At 47.6% G+C, this 24,961-nt stretch overlaps 2 protein-coding genes across 4 annotated transcripts in view; one reads left to right on the top strand and one right to left on the bottom strand.

Annotated features, from left to right (window-relative positions):
* Positions 1–1,097: 1,097 nt before the first annotated feature.
* NMRAL1 (NmrA like redox sensor 1) lies at positions 1,098–15,837 on the bottom strand. Of its 3 annotated transcripts, none has more exons than XM_078440127.2 (6): positions 11,000–11,018; positions 10,398–10,470; positions 6,692–6,930; positions 4,066–4,315; positions 2,827–3,017; positions 1,098–1,384 (listed from the first exon to the last, which is right to left on the bottom strand). In XM_078440127.2, exons 2-6 carry the CDS (start codon positions 10,435–10,437, stop codon positions 1,205–1,207), a joined length of 900 nt encoding a protein of 299 aa, XP_078296253.2. In that variant the 5' UTR covers positions 10,438–10,470; positions 11,000–11,018; the 3' UTR covers positions 1,098–1,204. The 3 variants fall into 3 exon arrangements, with proteins under 3 accessions (XP_078296253.2, XP_078296255.2, XP_060504319.1); XM_078440129.2 differs by lacking the exon at positions 11,000–11,018 and adding an exon at positions 10,762–10,902; XM_060648336.3 differs by lacking the exons at positions 2,827–3,017; positions 11,000–11,018 and adding an exon at positions 15,330–15,837 and having other exon boundaries at positions 1,242–1,384.
* HMOX2 (heme oxygenase 2) overlaps positions 15,228–24,961 on the top strand; it is a 30,311-nt gene continuing 20,577 nt past the window's right edge. Inside the window, exon 1 of the mRNA XM_060648333.3 lies at positions 15,228–15,354. The gene's annotated coding sequence lies outside the window, so the exon portion shown is untranslated. The remainder of the gene's footprint in view (positions 15,355–24,961) is intronic.

The raw sequence follows: 24,961 nt of genomic DNA, 5'->3' as shown, positions 1-24,961 counted from the left end.
GGCTCTGAGATGTCAGCACAGAGCCCAATGCAGGGCTTGAACACACACACCACGAGATCATGACCTGAGCTGAAGTTGGATGCTCAACCGACTGAGCCACCCAGGTGCTCCCGTGCTTCCTATTTTCTGCAGCCCTATGTCAATCTATACCTCTTCATGCATATCTGTATCTGGTTCTCCCACCAACCAAAGCTCTTCAAGGTAAAGACCATAACCTTTTTGATTAACATTGTTCACCTGGCACAGTGGTAAGCTGTCAGATGCTTTTTCAAGTCATCAATTAATGGATCAAATGAATCTGGTGGGACTGCTGTCGGTCTTCATGACTGCCGGTACCAAGGCTAAGGCAGGGTAGTAAAGAGCTGTGACGGACAATACGCAAATCCGTACAGGAAAAATATGCCTGCCGTGGAACCTCGGGCATTTGACCTGTGTTCTCTGGGTGTTCCTCCCTCTTCTGTAAAGTGAGCAGGAGAGGAGAGGTTGAACCACCCCTACCTTCCAGGTCCTATGTGGACACTACAGGCGAGGCAGTGCTTTCCCTTCCTTGGCTTTATTCCCCAGCCTTTGCTGTAAGCAGCGTGTTACTTTTTCTCAGTGGTGTGCAATATGGTGACCTCTGGTCCGGTCTGTCACTGCCCTCCAGATGTTTTGCCTGGCCTGTTTTGAAGATGACCTACTTAGGGCTGCTGCCACTGGGGGGAGGAGAGACAAGGGAGAAAGGGCTGGTCTTGCCGCCTTCAAGCTTCAAGAATGTGTGGTTGGCCTCACCAGCTCTCTGGAGATGAAGGCTGTATTTGCCTCGATGTCAAAAGGCATTGCTTATGGTTGGTATGCGGAATCCCCTCTGTCCTCAAACGTAGTACAAACAGTGGTCAGAGCCGCTCCTCTGGGCTGTGGTCACAGCACGGTCTCCCACCTGCCGGACTAAACTTACAGTTGCACTTAAGTTGTGTGTCTTCAGCCCTCGAGTCCCCTGCAAAGGGAGGGGGCTGCGTCTCCACCACCTGATGCTTCCTGTTGGGATATTCATGCCTCAGCAGCTGCCACCCCAACCCCAGTCCCTGAAACAAAACCCTTTTCTCTTGGAAGCCATCTGTGAAAACAATGGCCTTTATTTAAAAAAATAACTTTTTGCAACACGAGAACGGATCACTGTGACTGTATCTCCTGTGCCCCCAGACGGGGCTGAGAGATGGCAGGGTCAGAGCCCAGCAAAGTCCCCTTTGTGCTGCTCCAGCCACTGGTCCAGTGTCTTGGCCTTGGGGTTGAGTCTCAGGGTCAGTTCGATGTCACGGTCAGGTTTCAGGGCATAGAAGCGGAACATGTTGGCAAGGTCTCGGGCGCCAGGGAAGTCATACTTCTCGTAGTCCTCCGGGGTCATCTGGAAGCAGAGGGGAGTCTTTTGGGTCTGTCAGCATCTCCAGCACCCCGGCTATTGGCAACTCAGTACCAGCCCAGGTCCTTACCAGTAAGTTCGTCTGAAAACCCCTCTACTAAAAAGATTAAAGTTCTAGGGGCGCCTGGGTGGCTCAGTCAGTTAAGCATCTGACTTTGGCTCAGGTCATGATCTCACGGTTTGTGAGTTCAAGCCCCACATCAGGCTCTGTGCTGTCAGCACAGAGCCCATTTTGGATCCTGTCTCCCCCTCTCTCAAAATAAATAAGTAAATGTAAAAAAAAAAAAAAAAAAAAAAAAAGATTAAAGCTAAAAAACCACTGTTCTAAGTCAACTTAAATCGTTCAAGGGGTGCCTGGCTGGTTCAGTCCAAAGAATGTGTGACTCTTGATCTCAGGGTTGTAAGTTCAAGCCCCACAGTGAGTGTAGAGATTACTTTAAAAAAATCATAAATGTTGTTCTTTTGAGATCAGAAGATGGAAACTTCTCAGCCCTTTCCAAACCAGAACTCTGCAAACATCACTTTCTTGCTCAAAAACCAAAGCTGTTCCCAGTTCCTGACCAAACTGAACCTGAACTCCTCAGCTCCTGAAATCCTCCATGGTTGCCTCAGACTTTTGTTTAGATGTAATCCGTGGCCATTTAGGGCACGTTTTCTAGAGCACCTCATTGCGCTAAGGAAGTGCTTACCTCGATTATTCTGTTAAATTCTGACAACCAAGGAAGGGAATTCTATTCATCCACCCATTTTACAGATGAGGCTACTGAAGCAGAGAGGGTCAGGGATTGTGCCCCAAGGCCCGCATGCTGGTGGGCCGTAAGGGCTGGGAGCAGGACCCCATTCTGAGGGTCTGACCCACCTGAGACATGCCCTGCCATGGCCTCCCCATCACTGCTCTGCTCGTGTCTTGGAACTCTATAGGTGGTTTCTGTCTTTTAATAACGTGGGAGTTTCTCAGACTTTAATAAGTCTTACTTCCACAATGGGAAGGACAAATAAGAAACAAGGCACCTAAGGGGAAGAAGACTGAGGGTCAGCGGGGACGCAGCCAGGCCAGGAGGAGGCAGGGATGGGGCCCATCTCTCTGGCCTCCTTCCCTGCCCAACACACCCTGTGTGTTCACTCCTTGCTTTGGCCCCTAGTGTCCCCTCTTCCTAGAAACCTTCCTTGCCACTTAGTCAATTGCCTAAGCCAAAAACTTCTCTCAGTGGCCACCCGTGGCTCCCAAGAACAGCATGACAAATGCTCACAGTGACGAATTCAGATTGACTTTGCCCAGAGGGTGGGGCAGCCCTAGACACCATACCACTTCCCTACCAACCATAGCTCCCTCTGGGGATCAGAACGACCAGACCCGGGCTGCCGGAGCACCCTGGTGGGAGCTGGGACATCACCCAGCCTGGGCCCGGGGGGCAGCAGGGGCCCACCTTGGCACTGCGCACGGCCTTGCCGGTGTGCTTGGAGAGCAGGGCGGCATACTCTTCCGCCGTGTGCCTGCAGGTACTGAGCCCGATGTTCCGGCCGATGTATTCTTCTGGCATCTTCAGCAGGCTTAGCACCACGGGACCCAGGTCGGTCACAGATATGCCGTCCATGGGCACATCACCCATGGGCAAGCCTGGGAGGGAAGTGGGGGGAAGAGGGATGTGCTGGGGTTGTGGCTGATGTTCCCACCAGCCCATCGCCCAGACACGTGCACACGTCAGCACCCTCCGGTGTCTGTGGCGGCAGCAAGGCAGTGCAGCTCAGTAAGGAAATGGGATCCAATCTGAGCTCTGCCACCCTGACGGTCCCCTGTTGACACCCTGAGCCCTTGTTACTCCATTTATAGAGTGGAGGGAACCCGGGACCTACGACCCCCTCAGGGCTAAGACCAGAACAGGAAGGAAATGGAGGGGCTGCTCCCAAAGCGCTGGACCCAGGGCACCTGGTCACGTCTGGAATTCCTGCCGTGGAAAACCAAGTCTGCTAACAGGAGTGCTAGAGAGTCAAGGCCAGGGCCTGGACCAGAGCAGCACATGGCAGGTGCTCCATAAATGTGCTGAATTACTAGTGATTCCACCTGCCATGGTGGTCTGGTGGAGAGCAGGGCAATGTCTAGATTAGCGCCAGGAGCACGTGGGTCCCGCCACATTCCTCGCCCAGGCGAAGGGGCCACCGCAGCTGCCCGTTCAGGTCACCCAAAGACCTTGTAGGGACAGAGCTCCAACCAGAGACGGAACACAAGAGGGATCCCCGACCAGCTTTGCAAACTATAAAGGGTGGTGCCAGTGTGCCAACACTAGGACCAGACTGCTCACCCTCCCTGCTGGGCAGGACTCAAGCGCGGGTGAGACTGTGTTCATGCAGAGGGTGAGGGGTGGTTGGGTCAGGACACCGACTTCACTGGACCTGATCTTCCCAACTCTCTTACTTCTGAAGGAAAAGTAACAAGTGCGCTCTGTAAAGCATCGCATCACTGCCTCTTGGCAGATTTTATCAACACCCCTGCAAAGGTCAGTTATGCCCATTTCACAGAGCAGGAAGCAGAGGCCCAGTGTCACAGGCCTGACACTAGAGAACCAGGGCTTGGACCCGGAACCATCTGAGGACTAGCCAGCTTTCTCCAACACCCACTGCTCCCCTCGGTGACAGCGGATGCTCGAGAAGGGAGGAAGGGCACTCACTCAGCAAGTAGCTCTTTCCATCTGGAGCTTTCTGGGGCAGGAAGTAGGAGAGCAGGTTCTCAAAATAGCAGGCCAGCCGCACGCTGGTCATGGGAACTCCGATGTCCCGGAAATATTCCTCCACCTCCCCTTTGCCGTCAAAGTGGCCCGCTGCCAGCCTCCCGGCCGTTAGCTTCCTGATGTTCTCCAAGCCACTGTAGACCACGTAGCGAAGGCCCAGGCGCTTGGCCACATCGGCCAGCAGCTTTCCCTGGTGGGCAGGAAAGGAGAAATCACAGAGCTGAGAGGGAAGAAGTGTATCCCCAGCCACAGCCCTGGCTCTCCTGCCCTGGTTGCCACCGTGCCTGATGCAAAGAGGCCAATACCACTTCACCCTTGTCCCTCTACTGGAACGATGCTCACACGTGGTTCCACACGTGGACTGTGAGCCTTCTACCTTAGCGTCCCTTCTCTAGATCATCTGGGTTGTCCTACTTCTCAACATGCTCAACTGTGGCCCACATGTGTGCATTATGACAGGAGGGGTGGAAGGTCGGGAGAGGGCCACACAGAGGTCTCCTAGCTCGGCCTACTCCGTGCAAAGCCACCGTCGATGGAAGGCCCCAGCAGTCCGCTAGGGAGGTGGTACAGCTCAGCAATTAGGCACACAGACTGCTCAGGTGCCACCCGGGGCTGTGATGCACTTAACTGTCAGTTAAACATGGAGAGCCACACCACCTGCTGCATGAGGATGTGTTGGGTGGTGGCCTCCAGAAAGATGTGTCCATGTCCCAACCTCCAGAACCTGTGAACGTGACCTTACTTGGGAAAAGAAATCTGCAGACAGAACTAAGGATCATTCCAGGTGGGTTCTCAATCTGATGACAAGCATCCCTACAAGAGACCGAAGAGAACACACAGAGGAGAAGGCCCTGCGTGAAGGCAGAGATTGGGGTGAGGTGGCCATGAGGAGAGCCAGCAGCCACCAAAAGCTGGAAGAGGCAAGGAGTGGAATCACCCTTAGAGTCTCCTTCTGGAGGTTCCTGGATTTTCGACTTCTGGCCCCCAGAATGAGAGTAAATTCCTGTCGTTTGAGCCAGCTGGCTGGTTATGGCAGCCACGGGACATGAACCCAGGCCATCAGGATAATGACCTAACATTCCCTCCATCAACCAGAGAAGCTGTCCTTCTCTACTCTATGGGAAGGGCTCCCCTGTAAGTGGATTCAAAGAAAATGTCAAGGCTGAAAACAACTTTAAAGACCAGTGGGCCCGTCCAGTCTCCCTTTATTTTACAAAGGCCTTCTTTTTCCCTAATAAAGCCCAGGGTAGGGAAGGTCCTGTCTAGAGCAGAGCTGCAGCTGGTCATGGACGAGGGAGGGCTGAAAGATGAAGTGACAGACAGCCGGGGCCTCTCCTCTGCCACCAACAATACGTCCCACAGATACCTGAGTCTATGTGACAGGCTCTGTGCGAGTGTCCCCATCCTCAGAGCGAAAGATGGCTATGTCTCATGTTCTCCGTCCCATATCCCTCCCCCTGCCACCTGGGCTCCATAACTAGAGAGAATGTGGGTGGAAAACAATAAACAGAAACATACAACATACAAAGGGGACATGGGCTTTCTGGGATGATGGAAATGTATTTTGATTAGATTGGTAATATGTGGGTTTATTTAGGAGTGCTTGGGTGGCTCAGTCAGTTAAGCATCAGGCTCTTGATTTCAGCTCAGGTCATGATCTTGCTGTTCGTGAGACGGAGCCCCATGTTGAGCTCTGCAGTGACAGCACAGAGCCTGATTGGGATTCTCACTCTCTCTCTCCCCCTCTATACCCACCCCCCCCCAATAAATAAGCTTAAAAATATATATATATGAGTATATTGATTTTCAAATTCCATCAAACTATACAATTAAAATGTGTGCATCTTATTTCCAGGAAATTATGGGTCAACAGAGTTGTTTTTCTAGAAAGTGTAAAAAGTCAATGGATGACAAAGTAGATTATTGGTTGCTTGGGGCTGGTGGGGAAGGAAGAATGGGGAATAACTGCTAATAGATAAAGGTTTCTTTTTGTGGTGATGAAAACATTCTAGAATTAGGTAGGTAATAGTGATGGCTGCACAATATATACATATATATATATGTATGTGTATATATATACATATGTATACATACACATTGAATTATACACTTTGAAAAGGCATAGTGTATAGTACTTGAATGATATCTTAAAAAAAATCAGGGGGCCTGGGTGGCTCAGTTGATTGAGCACTCAACTCTTGGTTTGACTCAGGTCATGAGCTCACAGATCATGAGTTCAAACCCCGCACTGGGCTCTGTGCTGACAGCGCGGAGCCTGCTTGGGATTCTCTCTCCCCCCTCTCTCTGCTCACTCTCTCTCTTTCAAAATAAATAAATACACTTTAAAAATTAAAATAAAAACCACCAGAAAAGAAAGCAGCTGCCTCCTATCCTCATTAAAGTCCAGGTGGACTGCATGGAAGAGGAGGGGAAAGGTCTGCAGTGGTCAGTGGGTCACAGGCAGGGTCAGTCCCTTTCTAACAAGTTGGAGCTGCCTCCCAGGGAGCTCCTAGTGAGATGCCCTGCTCCTAGCCCAGCCTCCCCACGCCCTCCCCCCTGCGCCCACCTGCTTGACCTCCTGCTCCTGGCTGCAGTTTTCCCAGTAGTTGGTCACGATGAAGGTAGCATGGGCCCCGGTCAGGGCCAGCTCCATGCTGGCCTCGTCATCCTGGTCTCCCCGCACCACTTCTGCACCCTGCAGCCTCAGCTCCCTTGCTGCCCTCTGCCTAGGGTCTCGAGTGACCACTCGGACCCTGAATGTCCCATCTTCCAGGAGCGTCCGGGCCACTGAGCCTCCCTGAGCACCTGTGAAGAGTCAGAAAGGCCTGCGGGGACGGGCCTGCCTGGGAGTCCGGCTGAGGGGAAGCCCCTCAAAGCCCCTCAGGGAAGGCTCCACTACAGCCAGACGCCCAGGCCCTTTCCACCTGTGATCCTCATGAAGTGCCTTACACCGTTAAAAAAAATAACAGCTTTATTGAGATAGAATCCGCTCACCTTTTACAGGGTATACAGTTTATATTTATTTAAAAAATATTTTGGCGGGGCGCCTGGGTGGCTTGTTCGGTTAAGCGTCCGACTTCGGCTCAGGTCATGATCTCACGGTCCGTGAGTTCGAGCCCCGCGTCGGGCTCTGTGCTGACAGCTCAGAGCCCGGAGCCCATTTCAGATTCTGTGTCTCCCTCTCTCTCTGCCCCCTCCCCTGTTCATGCTCTGTCTCTCTCTGTCTCAAAAATAAATAAACGTTAAAAAAAAAAAAATTTAAAAAAAACAACAAAAAAAATATTTTGGCAAATCCGTACTAGTGGGCTGATTTTAGCCAGAGTAAACAGATACCTCTATGAGGCAGCTGAGACTTCTGCTGCCGTCCACACACCAGACTTGCCTGGAATTTCACCGGTAAGACTCACTGCTTCAAGTTAAATAAATAAGGAAAGTGTACAGTGCAGTGGGTTTTTGTTTTTTTGTATATTCAGAGCGTGCAACCATCATCCCAGTCAATTTTAGAATATTTCGTGCCCCCTAAAAGAAAACCCACACCCATCAGCAGTCACTCTCCATTCCCCTCCCTCTCAGCCCTGGTAGACCACTCACGTACCTTCTGTCTGTATTGATCTGTCTCTATGGATCTGATTATTCTGGACATTTCACACAAATGGAATCATATAACATGTAGCTATTGTGTCTGGCTTCTTTCACTCAGCATACGGTTTCCAAAGTTCATCAATGTTTTAGCATCAAACCTTTTATAAAATGTTTAAAATGGGCGCTTGGGTGGCTCAGTTGGTTAAGTGTCTGACTTCGGCTCAGGTCATGATCTTAGGGTTGTGAGTTCAAGCCCTGCAGCGGGCTCGCTGCTGACAATGCAGAGCCTGCTTGGGACTCTCTCTCTCCCTCTCTCTGCCCCTCCCCTGCTCACGCTCACTCTCTCTCTCTAAAATAAATAAACATAAAAAAAAAAAGATAAAAAATAAAAGGTATTACAAGGGCAGCTGACCGGCTTAGTAAGTAAAGCATGCAAATCAAAGTCGGGGAGTTCAAGTCCCACTTTGGGAGCAGAGTTTACTTGTAAAAAAAATAAATCTATTACAAAATATTTAGCACATACACAAAGGCATGCCAACACCCATGTACCCACTGCTTAGCTTAAGAAATAAAGTATTACCTACATCTTTTCTCTAAAAGACTGAGGGGCACCTGGCTGGTTCAGCTGGAGGACCATGCAACTCTTGATCTCGGGGTAGTGAGTTTGAGCCCCATGTTGGGTACACAGATTACTTAAGAGAAAATTACAAAAAGTAAAATCATCAAAAGGAAGAAAATAAAAAATCATCCATAAATACATGTATGAGAAAAGTGAATGCAGTACTACGTGCAATAGTGGAAATTTGTAGAAACGAGATGTCCTTTGGTAAGAATCTGGCTAAGGAAGTGATCAATCCATGCCAAAGTAATCACTGGCAGATTGGCAGATCTGTGCGTATGACTTGGACAGGTGAACGTGACCTATCCTGGAGTGGAAAAGGGAAGCTGCAGAACCACAACAACCTTCACACAGTACTGGTGGGAACAGAAAATGGGACTCTTTCAAAAAGAGTCTGGAAGTTTCTCAAGGTGCTAAGCACAGAGTTACCCTATGATCCAGCAATTCCACTCTAGATATATGCCCAAGAAAATTAAAAACATGTTCACACAAAAACCTGTGCATGAACATTCACTACATTGTTCGCAACAGCCAAGAGCTGGAAACAAGCCAAACATCCAGCAATGGAAGAGTAGATCAACACAATGCAGTCTACCCATAAAATGGAATATTATTCAGACATAAAAAAGGAATGGAGTACTGACACCTGCTACAAAATGGATGAACCTCAAAAACACGATGCCGAGTCAAGGAAGCCAGGCATAAAAGGCCACAGAGTGTATGATTTAATTTATATGAAATGTCCAGAATGGACAAATCTACAGATCGAGAGTAGACTGATGGCTGCCAAAGGCTGAGGAAAGTTGAAGAAACCGAGAGTAAAGTAACTGCTGGTGGGTGTGAGGTTTCTTTTGGGAGTGATGAGATGACCTTGTTCTAAAACTGCCAAGGATGAGCGTAAAGCTCTGTGAATATACCAGAAACCAGTGAATTGCACACTTTAAGTTTATTTTGAGGGGCGCCTGGGTGGTTCAGTTGGTTCAGCCTCCAACTTCAGCTCAGGCCATGATCTCATGGGTGGTGGGTTCGAGCCCTGCAACCGGCTGTGTCAGCACAGAGCTCAGAGCCTGGTGCCTGCTTTGGATCTGTCTGTCTGTCTGTCTGTCTGTGTCTCTCTCTCTCTCTCTCTCGCTGCCCCTCCCCTGCTCACGCTCTGTCTCTCCCTCTCTCAAAGGTAATAAACATTAAAAATTTTTTTTGAATAAGAATATTTATAAGTATTTATTTTGAGAGAGCAAGTGGGGGAGGGGCAGAGAGAGGGAGAGCAAGAGAATCCTAAGCAGGTTCTGCACTGTCAGTGCAGAGCCCCAGGTGGGGCTGGAACTCACCAACCTGGGGATCATGACCTGAGCCAAAGTCAGAGCCTTAACCGACTGAGCCAACGAGGCTCCCAAAAACCAGCGAACTGCACACTTTAAATGGGTGAATTGTATATGTGATTTAGATCTTAAGCTGTGACACATATTTAAAAACATACAGTACATTGGGGCGCCTGGGTGGCTCAGTCGGTTAAGCGTCCGACTTCAGCTCAGGTCACGATCTCGCAGTCCGCGAGTTCGAGCCCCGCGTCGGGCTCTGGGCTGATGGCTCAGAGCCTGGAGCCTGCTTCCGATTCTGTGTCTCCCTCTCTCTCTGCCCCTCCCCCGTTCATGCTCTGTCTCTCTCTGTCTCAAAAATAAATAAACATTAAAAAAATTTAAAAAAAAAAACATACAGTACAAAAAAGAACAAAACATGATGGCAAGACACTTTGCCATTAAAAAAAAAATCTTTGTACATATCTAATCTGGTAGGATACTCAAGAAACGATGACAGAGATGGATGGGGTTGCTGAGACAGAAGTAGGAGGGAGATTCCTTTGGTATTATGTGCAACTGTCACTTTTTCAAGAAGTTAAAGTAATTATTATTATTTTTTTAATTCAAACGGAATGTGCTCCCAGGTCCTGCTCCAGGGCCCCTGGCCGGGTCAGGAGTCCGAGCCACAGGACCCTCCTTCCAGCCCTGCCCCACCCCCACCCCCACCCCCCTCGGTCTCCCAGGCTCTGCGGGGCGGCCCTGGGCTCGCTCACCTGTGGCTCCAAACACCACCACCAGTTTCTTGTCCGCCATGCGGGCCGGAGCGGGAAGCGCGGTCCCTGAAGCCTGGGAACCGTGGGACGCTCGGGTTGGCGAAGAGGACAGGGGTCCCCGCCTGGAACCACCCCGGGAGCGCACTGCGTGGGCCCGACGGGCAGCCAGCCCGGGAGAAGTCGGGGCCCCGCGACCCCCGGCCCGCTCCGCCCCCTCTCCGCGCCCGACACCCCGGCGCGGTGGCCCAGGCCTTGCGGTACCTCCTCGCCTCAGACCAAGCGGGAAACTAAGGAGGGAGGGAACAAGGGCCGCGGAATTTGCAGCCGAGTCCACCGCCGCGGGTGGGGGGAGGAGGGGTGGAACCTGAGAAGGCGGGTCCCGCCCGCAGCTCCAGCCTCGTCCTGGAAAAGCCACGCCCTCTAGGCCGTCCTGCGTGAGGGGACCCCAGGCCGCGCGGCTTCTGAACTCCCACCGTCCCGGCGCTGTTGGCGCGCGGAGCTGACCCACCACCCCCTTGGCGGGCGCGGATGGTTCGTCCCACCCAGGCTAGCGTTCTCTCGGCTAGCAGCCCCACGGGCGTGCAGAAACTGGATTTGCGGACCTCGGGGCTCTTCTGAGTTCGCGTGCGGAGCGGGTTAGCGGGATGCTGGCGCTGAAGCCTACGGAAGCCGAAAACCAAGACCAGAAGCAGAAACGCACGTCTTTATCCTGCATGAACATCTGAACTTGCAGATATAGGTGTCACCTAAGGATAATTAAATCTGCATCTGGGACTCTCAACACCCAAGGCCTGAACTCATGTTTGAGGTTGCTTCTAGTTGTACGGATTTGAATTATTTTTTTACAGGAAAAGTGAGATTTCTTTGTGTTCAACTAAAACACTCCTCTCCTGTCGCTCCTCACCTGAAAATTTATTAATGGATAAGAGCTTTCATTTTTTTTTTTTTTCTTTCATTCACTCATTCCTTCCAAAATGTATTGACCCGTCCGGGAATGTCATCTTCATAACATCAGGCACATCTCTGTATTCACTGCTAAATTTCAAGCACTTAACAGAGCACCTGGCAGGTAGGCGCTCAGTAAATATTTGGGGATTGACCTGTTGTCTAAATACCCTGGCACTGGAGTTACCGGGAAACCCAACTAAATCTGCTGCTGTTTCCCCCAATCTACTGGTGGAGATAACTAATCCACAAGGTAATGTGCATTTTAGGCTTCCTTATGTTTATCATTTTTAAATTTTTTTTAATGTTTATTTTTGAGACAATGCAAGAGACAGAGTGCAAGCGGCCGAGGGGCAGACAGAGGGAGACACAGAATCTGAAGCGGGCTCCAGGCTCTGAGCTGTCAGCTCAGAGCCGGACGCGGGGTACGAACTCACGAACCATGAGATCATGACCTGAGCCGAAGTCAGACGCTTAACCGACTGAGCCATTCAGGTGCCCCTGTTTTATCATTTTTAAATGTTTTTGTAATGTGTAATTTATGTAAAATATCGGTCTTTATTTATTATAAAATGCATGTATAAAGGTGTACCTGGCTGGCTCAGTCTGTAGAGCATGTAACTCTTTATTCCCAGGTCATGAGTTCGAGCCTCACGTTGGGCTTAGAGATTACTTTAAAAAAGGAAATAAATAAATAAAATTCAAATGAGATAATGCGGGGTTTAGCTTATGCCTGACACACAGGGGAAGCTCAGAGAAGGATTCCCGCTGTTATCATTATGAGCACATGTCACTGGGCTGGGTGAACTGGCAAGAGCTTTGCAGGAAGTCTTCGTCAGATATAAAGTCCCACAGGAAGCAGAGTCTCAGCTAAGAACACCAGTCGGTAGCCAAATCTTTCCCCTCAGGCCTCAAGAGACCACTTGGTTGTGGGCTGGGTGGGGCTTCAAGAGACAAAACTTTTGCCCAGGCTACCAATAATGCCCGCTCACTTCCAGACAGACCCCTGGCACCCGCACCACTGACCAGAAGCCCAGGGGCAGAGACACTGTTCTCTGCCGCTCTTTCCTGCTCTGATTTCCAAGCTGTAGATTCAGCAAGGCCAAAAGGCAGTGGAGTTCCTTGCGTCCTACTGTGGCCCTGTGCTACTCAATTAAACCTGGGCACTAGGGCTGGCTTCACGGGCTTGTAACCTGAGCAGTTGCACAGGATCCCACTCTGAGAAGGACACCCATGCTTGGTTTAAGGCTCTGCTGTTGCTTTCTTGAAATTCTTGATAATTTTTAAACAAGGAACCCTGAGTTTTCATTTTGCACCAGGTCGTGCAAATTCTGTAGCTGGTCCTACTGCTTGTTTGGATTTCTTTTCTTTTTAATGTCTACTTATTTATTTTGATAGAGAGCACGAGTGGGGAAAGGTCAGAGAGAGAGAGGGAGTTAGAGAATCCCAAACAGGCTTTGCACCGTCAGCTTGGAGCTTGACCTGGGACTTGACCCGGGACTTGAACCCATGAACCACGAGATCATGACCAAGAGTCTGACACTTAACCAACTGAGCCACCCAGGTGGCCCTGGGTTTATTTTCTTAAAGAAAAACATCATCTATAGGGGCGCCTGGGTGGCTCAGTCAGTTAAGCATCCAACTTCAGCTCAGGTAATGATCTCATAGTTTGAGTTTGAGCCCTGCATCGAGCCCACATAGGATCCTCTGTCTCCCTCTTTGTCCCCCGATTTCTCTTTCTCTCTCAAAAATAAACATTAAAAAACCCTCACTTATTATCACAGTAATATGCACTTGGGTTCCATTTAATAAGTACTTATTGAGCTTCTAGTAAGTGCTGGGCATTGTGCCAGGAGAAGAGAGATACAGAGAAGACATAGGCCAGCTTTCAGGAAGCTCTCCTATTATGGTAGACAATTATACCAGTGGGATGGAGATGAAAGCAGAATAGGAATAGTTAGCCTAGCTTAGGGATCAGGGAGGGCTTCCTGGAGGATGTGATGGTTATGTGGAGTCATAAGGAATGAGTAGGAGTTAGCCCTAATGTGGTGAGCCCTGTCCAGGCAAACTTTATAGTCTGAGCAGAGAGGCATAACATAACAGGGCATGGAAGAGACTGCAAGAGAGTTATGCAAAATAAACACATAGATAAAAATCTTCATTTATAAATATAAACACGAGTGAAGTATATTAAAATAAATACATGCATTTTATTATTTTTTTACTTTTTAAAGATTTTAAGTAATCTCTACAGCCAGTGTGGAGCTGGAACCCACAATCCCCAGATCAAAAGTCTCGTGCTCGCTCTACTGACTGAGCCAGCTGGGTGCCCCTTATTTTTTTTAAGATTTTATTTTTGAGTACTCTCTGCACCCAACAAGCGCTCCCCCCCCCCCCATTATCTCATTTGAACCTTCAAAGCAACCCCTCCTTCAATCAGTGCCACTTGGTTTAATTCCATTTTTTGTGTATGTGTTTGAGGCAGGGGACAGTACTGTGTGTACTTCCAATTTTTACTTTCTTAAAATTCATTATTTTTAAATTTTGGTTGCTTTAAAAAAATTTTTTTTTAATGTTTATTTTTGAGAGAGAGACAGAGACAGAGCATGAGTGGGGCAGGGGCAGAGAGAGCCGGAGACACAGAATGCAAAGCAGGCTCCAGACTCCCAGCTGTCAGCACAGAGCCCGACATGGGCCACCCAGTTGCCCCTTAAATTGGGTTTTGATAGCTAAGGAATGTATAATGCGTTTATGCATCTCATAAAAAAATGCAAAAGGTACAGATAAACCACAAGTGACCCTCGACCTCCCTCTGTCATTCTAGTGTGTAAATCTTCCTGGCTTTTGGATGCATTTAGATACCTAAACGTGAACGTGTGGAAAGAACATTTTGTAGTTAAAAAAAAAAAAAAAAAAAACAACTTAAAAGAGATCATATTGGATATATTTTCCCCCAATTTTATTGTGAAAATATGTAGACATATAGAAAAGTTGAAATAACTGTATAATGAACACCCACACAAATACCACCCACATTCTACAATTCTAAGCATTTTGCTAATATTTATCCATAAGACACCTATTATCCATCAACTTTCTTATTTTTTGATATATTTCAAGTAGATTGCAGACATCAGTGCTCTTCACCCTTAAACAGTTCACATACACACTAGAGTTCAATGTATTTTTTTAGGTTAAATTTACACACTATCAAATGTTATTTTTGTATTTTCGTACATCTGGCTTTTCCTTTCTGCTGAACATCCTAAGGTGGTCTCTGCCCTTCCCTTTTTAACGGAGGCACATCTCCGTTGAACAGATGTCCCCCTGTCAATCCCCACCCCATCTTCCTTCAAACAACATTAAGATGGTTTCCAGATTTTCACCCAAATGGCGCATGCATCCCTTTACATGGTGCAAGGACCTTCGTTGTTGCGTCTCTTTGGGTTCTTGCACGCATTGCTCTCCAATAGCTACCGAGAAGTGGAATTGTTTGAGCACAGAGAAGACCCATTCTAAACTCTAACAGATCTCAATAAATTGTCTCCCGTTCCCCAGTAACTCCCACGAACACCGCATATTGCGCACATCTTTGTCAACAGCTGACTGGACCGGTCATTTAATCTGCAGCCAGCCCGAAAGGTAAGGAAATGACGAGAAGCCAGTGTGGCTGGAACAGAAAGGGCAAGGTTGGAGTCCAGAGGGAGAGGAGCCTGGAAGGTGGTGACACCGGGCATGGAAAGCATGTACCCCGGATCATCGTCATTAACACCTGCTCTTATCAACGAACTCTCTCGGGAGGGCCCCGATACCCTAGCAGCCGCGGGCCCCGCGAGAAGGGACGCGTGTCCGCCGCAGGGGCGTGTCCTCTGCAGGGCCCGCCCCCTCTGCGTGCGCACGTCGGGCCGCACTCGCGCCGCCCGCTTGGCTGCGGCGGCCGCGGCGCCTCAGGGAGTGGGTGACTGACGCGCGGACGCTGGGACCTACCGACGGCGGAGCGGACCCGTGGCGGGTGAGTGGCTGGCGCCCTTTCCGTCTTTTTTTCGGGCTCCTCAGCGAGTCTAGCCCGCCCGGGCTTTCGGGAGCTGGGCCAGGCCGAACGCGGCACTCCGCGTCCCCGGCGCCGTCCTGAGGGAGACCCAGTGGGCCGGGGCGGGGGGCGGCCGCAAGCGGGGTGAGAGGGGAGAGGGCTGAGCTGGGGGTCCCCGCTTCCTGCGCGTCGTTTGGGAGGGCCGGGGAGGCCGAACGGCCGGTCAGCGTTGGTCCCCGTTGGGCCCAGCCCCTCGCGGCGTCACGAGTGCGTTGGGCGAGGTGACCCCAGGGGCGCCGCGTGCGGACTGGGTGTCCCCGGCGGAGGTTGCAGCCTTCGTCCGCAGTGGGCCCGCCGGGACCCGGGCCTGGCCCGGCGCCGGAGATCCGTGTCCCGCGTGGCGGCTGCTGCGGGCTCTGCCCTTCCTCCTGACTCACCTCACTCGGAAGGGCGCATTGAGTCACTGTCATGACTTCATGGGTGACCCGCGGCCGCCAAGCGATCGGGAGGGATCCACGCCCGGGACAGCCGGTTAGTCTGGGCAGGGAGTTTACCGGTCACCTCGTCGGTGCGGTGATGTAGGTGTATTGATTGCCTGCAGTTGCCAGGAACGCCTTGCACGGTCTTTGCAGGAGGCTGTCTGCCCGTGTGTCATGCTATTTAAATGGATTCTGAGGAGGGGCTCCTGGGTGGCTCAGTCGTTTGAGCATCTGTCTCACTCTTGCTTTTGGCTCAGGTCACGGTCTGGCGGTTTGTGGGTTCCAGCCCCGCATGGGGCTCTGTGCTGGTGGTGCAGAGCCTGCTTGGGCTGCTCTCTCACCCCCTCTCTCTTTCTCTCGGAATAAATGAACAGACTTGGGGAAAAAAAAAAAAAAAAGGATTCTGATGAACCTGTTGTTGTGGCCGGTGGCTGTTCTTGTTCATGGCTCTGTGAACCAGACAAGGCAGGATGGGATTGGGGGACAGCCCCGTATAAGGCTCTGCTGTTTACTGTCATCCCCTTCCAAAACCTTGGGAATTGATAGGTTTTTCACGTATAAAATGGAATTAGTGATTAAACTGGTTAAGTGACTTCACTTGCATCGCACAACTGACAGGATGCGACACATGGGCTTGATCCTGGTCGTCTTGCCTACAAGATCTGACGCTCTTTCCTAAATAGTGTTGTAGAGGTTGGGTTATGTCATTTAAACTCTCTTCCCTCTCCCTGTTAACTGTCATTCCAAGTAGAAGGAAAGAGGAGCTTAGTGGTTTTGTGTATTTGAGTTTCTGGTATGGTGTTACTGTGTTTTTTTCGTTTGTTTTGTTTTGTTCTAAAATTTTTTAGTTTTGAGAGAGAGAGCACGCCTCGAGAAAGCGTGAGAGGAGGAAGGGCAGAGAGACAGGGGACAGAAGATGCCAAGCAGGCTCAGCACTGACAGCAGTGAGCTCCACATGTGGGGCTTGAACTCCCCAACCGTGAGATCATGACCTGAATGGAAGTCAGACACTCAAGTGACTGAGCCACTCAGACGCCCCAACCAGTGTGTTTCGATTAAAATTTTAACTCCAGTAATAAAAATGTTAGTTTTTCTTTTGCAAGGAGTGGATTAAAGAATACACATTAGTAAATCTATGCTTTATTCTTTAAAAAAAATTTAAAAAAAATTTTTTTAAATTTGTTTTTGAGAGAGAGACGGAGCGAGTCAGAGGGGCAGAGAGAGAGGGAGAGGGAGAATCCCAAGCAGACTCTGCACTGTCAGCACAGAGCCAGATGTGGGGCCTGAACCCATGAACCGTGAGACCATGACCTGAGCCGAAACCAAGAGTCAGACACATAACCAACTGAGCCACCCAGGCGCCCCTAAAAAAAATTTTTTTTTAACATTTATTCACTTCTGAGAGACACAGAGAGAGCGCTAATGGGGGAGGGGCAGAGAGAGAGGGAGACAGAGAATCCGAAGCAGGATCCAAGCTCTGAGCTGCCAGCACAGAGCACAACGTGGGGCTCGAACCCAGGAACCATGAGATCACAACCCTAGCTGAAGTCGGACACTCAACCGACTAAGCCACCCAGGTGCCCGAATATATGCTTTATTCCTTAGGATCTTTCTTGCTTTCTTTTGTTTATTTTTTAATTTTTTTTAATGTTTACTCTTGAGAGAGAGACCGCGCACATGCGAGCGTGAGCGGGGGAGGGGCAGAGAGAGAGAGAAGAGAGAGAGAGAGCGAGAGAGAGAGAGACAGAGTCCGAAGCAGGCTCCAGGCTCCGAGCCATCAGCACAGAGCACGATGTGGGGCTCGAATCCACAAACTGTGAGATCATGACCTGAGCCGAAACCAGACGCTTAACTGACTGAGCCACCCGTGTGCGCGCGTGCATGTCCTTCCGTCCGTCTTTCCTTCCTTCCTTCCTTCCTTCCTTCCTTCCTTCCTTCCTTCCTTCCTTCCTCCCTCCCTCCCTCTCTCTTTCTTTCTTTCTTTCTTTCTCTCCCTCTCCCCCCCCTCCTTCTCTCTTTCTTTCTCTCTCTTCTTCAAAATCATCACAAGACAAAACATCACAAGCTTTCCAGAAGCTCATAGCTCATTTGGGTATTTAAAAGTTTACGTGGTGACATTGGAAAAACTTTCAAATACAGTACCTTAAGGCGAAACACTGGTGAGGGTGTGGAAATTAGAGGGGCCTTGGAAATACTCACTAAATAACCCCATTTAACTGGGAATGTGAGGAGGAAAATCTGTGGTTCTCTTTTTGTCTTAGTTGCTTTGCATTTTTCTATTGCTTGGGTCAGTAAGGTGAGATGCTGTGTCACCAGAGTCAGGAGTAGGAGCTACCCTAGAAATGACATTGCCTCAGGAGAAGATGGCATTCATTGCCTTTAGCTGGCCCCTTATTAAGTCTGTTGAAATGTATAACTGGACAGCTGGGGCCTTTGGGCTACCTTGATTTTTTTGGTTTCCCTTTTTTTTTTTTTTAATGTTTATTTATTTTGAGGAGAGTAGGAGCAGAGAGTGAGGGAGATAGAGAATCCCAAGCTGGGCTCCACAACGTGGAGATCATGACCTGAGCCAAAATCCAGAGTCAAACGCTTAACCGACGGAGCCACTCAGGTGCCCCTGGTTTCCTTTTATAGCTGACTCTCTTCATAGGACAGTTGAACTCTGCATCAGTATTGTACCAAAAACTAGAATATCACTCCTTAGGAGAAAGATACTTTTGAAAATTGGAATTGTGGGGGCGCCTGGGTGGCTCAGTCGGTTGGGCGTCCGACTTCAGCTCAGGTCATGATCTCACGGTCCGTGAGTTCGAACCCCACGTCGGGCTCTGAGCTGATAGCTCAGAGCCTGGAGCCTGCTTCCAATTCTGTGTCTCCCTCCCTCTCTGCCCCTCCCCTGTTCATGCTCTGTCTCTCTCTGTCTCAAAAATAAATAAACGTTAAAAAAAAAAAATTAAAAAAAAAAGAAAATTGGAATTGTGTATTTATAATAAGTTTAGAATTCAGCTTGTAACTCCTTGGAGAGAAAAGAGATGAAAAATTATAAATTACCTACTGGTATGTTATTGGCCACAGTTAACTAGAAAGTTATAAATAGACATTTAATGCAATTTTTTTTTTTTTTGGTAAAGATTTTATTTTTAAGTTATCTCTACACCCATTGTCAGGCTGGAACACACAGCCCCGAGATAAAGAGTGCTCGCTCTTGCAACTGAGCCAGCTGGACGCCCCCCAATATTTTTTTCTTACAGTAGTCAATGAGAGAATTAAGAGCTCTGGATCACATCTTCTTTTGTGTTCAACACAGTGTGAGTTATGTGGTTTTTAACTAAATGTATTGTATCTGTTAGGTTTGTGCAAAAACATAAGATGAAAGCTTTGTCTTTTGTAATCTGAATAATTTCTCAGGATATTTTTGCAGTACTCAGAAGCAGTGCCATTAGTGATTAGTTTTTGGGAAGGAGGGAAAAGTAGGAAGGGAGAAACGGAGGAAGGAAGAGAGGGAGAGAGAGAGAGAGAGGAGGAGGAGGAGGGAAAGGAGGAAGGGAGGGGGAATTTTTAATTGGAACAGTTAATTGCTTGTACCAATGTCTTTCCTTTTTTTTTAAATGCTGGAAGATATTTCACTCTGGTGATCACTCAGGTGCCCTGTAATATTGTTCACCGTATGGTTTACTTTTTTTTTTTTTTTAATTTTTTTAATGTTTATTTTTGAGAAAGGGAAACAGAGTGCGAGTGTAGGAGGGGCAGAGAGAGGGAGACACAGAATCCAAAGCAGGCTCCAGGCTCTGAGCTATCAGCACAGAGCCTGACACAGGGCCCAAAGTCACAAACCCCAAGATCATGACCTGAGCCGAAATCAGACGCTTAACCCACTGAGCCACCCAGGCGTCCCTGGCTTACTTCTTTATATTGACTGAGTTTATTTACCATGAGATGTCTCCCATTGTATTACACATTTTAAAGCCAACTAACAAGGCAGCTAGGTCCCTCAGAAATTTCGTTTCTAAATTTCTAATAAATTTGACATACAGTGTTGAACTACAGCAGCCCATAGCTGATGATCTGGCCTAGCAACGTTATGTGTATTTATGAATATGTGGTTACATTTATTTATATATATTGCAAGAAATCTTTTCTGAATGACCATTGTGTTTCCATTTAAGAATAACACTGGTTATTGGAGTTCACTATAGATAATTTAAAGGTGTACACCTATTGTAAAGGGAATCCATTTACAAACAGCCCATCAGAGAACTACATCCAAATCGCAATCATGGAGGACTGAAATGGAGCCAACAATGCTTTCTGGGTCGTCATATCAACGCATCTGTATTCAGACCTGGCAAAGCAATATTCTAAACTCTGAACTCAGCATTTCAAAATAGCAATTAAATTCATAAGGCTCTTATCAGTGAACAGGTTTTTTCTTATTGCTTTGATATAATTTTCAAAGGCTTTTTTATCAAACATGGCTTTGTCTTTGTGATAGATTTCTTTAAGCAGATATTGTAATAGTTATCCAAGAGTTGTCTAGTCCATTTGTGGAGTAGGATTTTCATCAGAGTGCATGTATTCTTGCTGTTTAATGATGTGATGTTGAGGAAGGTTCTTTTTTCAGATGTGTGTTTGAATGCCTCTATGAACATACACAGATAGACTGACTTTTTGTTTGTACTTCAGAGTGGTTGAATTGTTGGGGTGCCTGGCTGGCTCAGTCAGTAGAGCACATGATTCTTGATCTTGGGGTTGTGAGCTCCAGGCCCATGTTGGGCTTAGAGCTTACTTAAAGAAAAAAAAAAAAAAGTGATTGAATTGTTAAGCACAAAATTAAGCTAATCAATTGGTAACAATCTTTTTCACTCACAGCTGTTCAAAATTAGACAATTTTGTTTTGCATGTACATGTATGTATCCAAATACATACATATTCATTTGTATTAGAGTGAAAAATAAATGGTTTGTTTCTCCCAAAAAAGGAAATTGTGATGATATATTTTTGACCATGAGAAAAACATTTAAATCATTTGAACTGTAGTTTTTGTGTCTGAAAAATGGGGTTAATACTTAATGAAGTTAAGGTTAATATGTTAAAATACCTTTTGTGCCTTGAATGCTGCTTATGGAATCTAGGGCAGGGGTTTTCACACTTTTCTATTTGGGTAAGTTTGGGGGCCCGGGAATCTGTGCTTTTTAAGGTTTTTCATGTGATTCTTGTTTAGGGCCCCCTGTCACAAACACAGGCTGGACAGAAGTGGGAATGGACTGGCAAGAGGATAGAGAAGTAAGTGAATGGGGTACATGAGGAAGGGGACGGCAGAAGAGGAAAGAAAGGGCTAATTGTTGCCTGGCGATAACTGCTGTCAGCTTGTATGCCAGAGGCCAAGCAAGTAGTCTCTTCTCTCTGCTTAGGGGAAAAATTAATTTTTGTCACACGAACAGATTTGTTTCTTTCCCAGGAGTATCATAGGCCTAATTATTGTCATAGTTCTCAGTAACTTTAAAAGGGCTTTGGAGAAGAATGGCATAACAGAGACAGGTGTCTCGCACCCTGCGTGCCTGACTTTTTGTAAGTACTCCCAGTGTCCTGCCTTTCTCCTGATGAGCTTTCTCAGTCTCAGAAGACTCAAGTTTCATGGTCTTGTTCTGTGGGTCAATGCCACAATTACCTGAGGGCTGTGGGAAGGCACTGGCATGATTTAAACAATCTGCCATTATGTTTTTGCTAACCTGATTGATTGGCCTGCCTCATCACTTGCTATGATGGGCAGATTTTTTATGCCAAACACTGGGACCCATAGTCTGACCATACAGGTGCACTAAAGTACTAAAGGAACTGATGAGACAGGATATTTGATTTGAAGCAGAACTGTCCTGGAAAATGTGGAACATAAGGTTCAGGTTTTTTTTTTTGTTTTTTTTTGTTTTTTTTTTGAGAGAGAGCTCAAGTTGGGGAGGAGCAGAGAGGAGGGAGGGAGAGAGAGCGAATTCCAAGCAGACTCAGCACTGTCAGTGCAGAGCCCAATGCTGGGCTCTAATTCATGAAACATGAGATCATGGCATGAGCCGAAGTCAGACACTTGACAGACTTAGCCACCCTTAGGCTCCGCCTAAGGCTCAGTCTTTAGCACTGTTGTCTGCACTGTACAATTAATGTTTATACTGTGGTACACCTTGTGTTATCTTCTTTCTCTTTCTTGATTGAAAGGTACTTAAAGTTCAAAACAGGGCCTTAAGGCCTCTTAAGGTCTTAAGTCACAGAGCCCATGAGCATTATAAATGTTTGGTGATGATGCTGTGGTGTGTCACTTGCCCAAGTGTAGCCATCCCTTTCCTTAGTTATTGGATCTGCTCTTCTCTATAGCAGGACCACTACACGCTGCTGCAGAGGAGCTCTTGTCACCTGGAATTATTTCCAGGACAGGCTGGAGGAGGGTGGGCAGGTGAAGGGAAAGAATTGGTGAGCAGAATTGTGTTTGGGTTGGGAGAGGAATCTAGGTAGTGTTTGAAGGCAGTTGTAGTGAGTTGTCATTGACCTTCACTCCCTTGGTTTTCCACAGGAAGGCAAGGGGAGAGTCAGGATTTCTCTTTGTTTAGTAATAGGTATCTCACTAATTAGGAAATAACTTTTAAACATTTTTTTAGATTTTTTTTTTTTAATCTTCTGAGTAATCTCTACACCCAGTGTGGGTCTCAAACTCAAAACCCCGAGATCAAGAGTCACATGCTCCACCGACTGAGCCAGCCAGGAGCCCTTGGAAAGTAACTTTTAAAACACTCCATTCCTGTACCACACACTTGTGTTTTTGACAACCTCAGCAAAATTTACAGGTGTCTGTATTCAGTGTCATATTTGTCCTGCTTTTTGTGTTTGTGGAGTCATACTAGAGGACCTGAAAGGAGAAGAGTGGGGGTGATCAGGTTATTCTTTCTTGCTTTTATATTTGGCTTTTCCAGGGCATATGTCCGGTTTTAAAGAAGTTAACGTTCAGGTGCAAATGCCTAAGGTAGAAGGGCAAAGAAGCAGTGGCATCTGCCTCTTTGGCAGTATGTATTGCCTCTGTGGTGTACAGAGAATTGGCACTGAGGGGGTGTGCAAAACAGCAACAAACCCAGCATAGTCCTTGTTCACATGGAGTTGGCTGTCACCTTGGGGAGACTCAAAACTGTAAAATTGTAAGGTTTATGATAGTCTCTTGCACACAGTATTTTGAGAGGTCAGGGAAGTGAAGGGCTGAGAAAGAGAAAAGACAGGAGAACTTGAACTGAACCCATTGGGGTTAGGTAAAAGAATTCGAACAGAAAAGAAGGGAACTAAAGAGAGGGGAAACCCCTCTTTAATAACTATTCAGGGTTTCCTTAAAAACATTACTCACAAAGGGAATGTCTCTCATAAAGAGACTCTACTAGAGTAGGGATTCTTAACCTGAATTCTGGGTCCATGGGTAAACTTCAGGGGCTTGTGGTTGCTCTGGAATGGCATTGGCCACATTTTTTATATGCATTTGTCCTGGAGGATTTGAAGCTGTCATCTGATTCTCAAAGGGATTTGCAACCAAAAAAGTTACTGATTTTTCTATTCTGGCAAATACCCTTCCTACCCATCTTTAGAAGTACATGTCTCTGAATTTCTGTCTTCAGATGAGGAAGTAGTTGGGTGGAAAATTAGAGACAGAAACTATAGGATTCCTTTGTAAACAAACAGACATTAACTAAATACCAACTGTCATGGGACTTGCAAGAGTGCACATGCAAAGGACAGTGAGTTCTCACTGGTTCCCAGGAACAGGGCAGCTAAGCACTCTCACTTTCTAGTGTGGTTGAGACTCCAAGTCTGGCCTCAGAGACCTTACAGTCAAGTGTAGCTGATACAGAGGTACAATTAAGTAAGAGTATTGGGGATGGGGTGATTGAAGACACAGAAACCACAGGTTTTTGGGAAGGTCAAAATGTTTTCAAGAAGCTGCTGGACTGTTGGAAACAAGGTGTGAAAGAGTATACGGAGCCCTGGCCCAGCAGTCAGAAAGCCATGGGCAGCTCTGAGAACAGTGGCTAATCCAGGGCCAGTTTCCTTCTGTTGCTTGGACACACACAGCCTAAGAGACTGTCCAAGAGCCACTGTCACTTAGCACACGTAGCAGGAAATGGAAGCCGTCTGTTTCAAAGCAAGTGACCTAGTTGCCCTAGACCACAGCCGGCAAACTAGGCTGAGCTCAGAATTCCTAAGGATGATGGAGGAGCTGAGCTCCTGAGTACCTGCCACCAAAGCTGCTATCAAGGCTTTATTTTTTATTTATTTAAATTAAGTAAGCTCTGCGCCCAACGTGGGCCTTGAACTCATGACCTGGAAATCCGGAGTTGCATGGTCTGCCTACTGAGCCAGCCAGGCACCCTGCACCACCACTTTAACTGTGGATGCTCCATTCACTATACAGTACTTGCTTTACATATTGGCCTTTTGTGTAGGGTTTGGTTTCGAAAAAGGGTTGAGATACCTCTTAGAGCCGAGGAGCACACAGTCCCTGCCTTTCCTGGCCTATAAGCTGTTGAACATTTGCCCTCCCTATCTTGCCTACCTCTTTAACCTTAAAGTTATTCATTCATTATTGCCTAATCATGTCCTTGGGCAACAGTGGATGTTCTGGGCTATTTGAATTTCTTTTTGATAATGATTAATAGAGACAGTGATGTTTGACCAGTTCTTGGGAACTCTTCAGAATTATAGGCACCTACTTCATGTATCTTTAACTCATGTAGTTTTGGGGGCTGCCTCATGGAAGAGGAACTTACTCAGTTTTATAGTGGCAAACTGCTGCTGTTGTTTTTTCAGTAAGTTGTGATCCCTGTAGCATTTTGCTTTATGTCCTGGCAATAATAATAACCTAATTCCTTGGTGTATTTCCTCCAAAATGTGCTTAGAAACAGGATATGGGCTTATTAGGAGGTTGTACAGCTATTGCCTTCTTTAGGTTGGCCCCTTTGCTGGAGTAACAAACATGAAGAAAATGGTCCTGTGCATCCCTTCTCTCTAAAGCCAGCTGGAGGAATAAAGCGTTTTTATATGGAGGTAGACATCAGGAAGTTTCAGGTAGTTTGTGCTTGCCTGGGGTGGTG

The sequence above is a fragment of the Panthera onca genome, chromosome E3, assembly GCF_046562875.1.
Source record: "Panthera onca isolate mPanOnc1 chromosome E3, mPanOnc1 haplotype 2, whole genome shotgun sequence".
NCBI lineage: Eukaryota > Metazoa > Chordata > Mammalia > Carnivora > Felidae > Panthera > Panthera onca.
The sequence above is the reverse complement of the archived record's forward strand: the minus strand, read 5'-3'. Positions and strand labels throughout refer to the sequence as shown.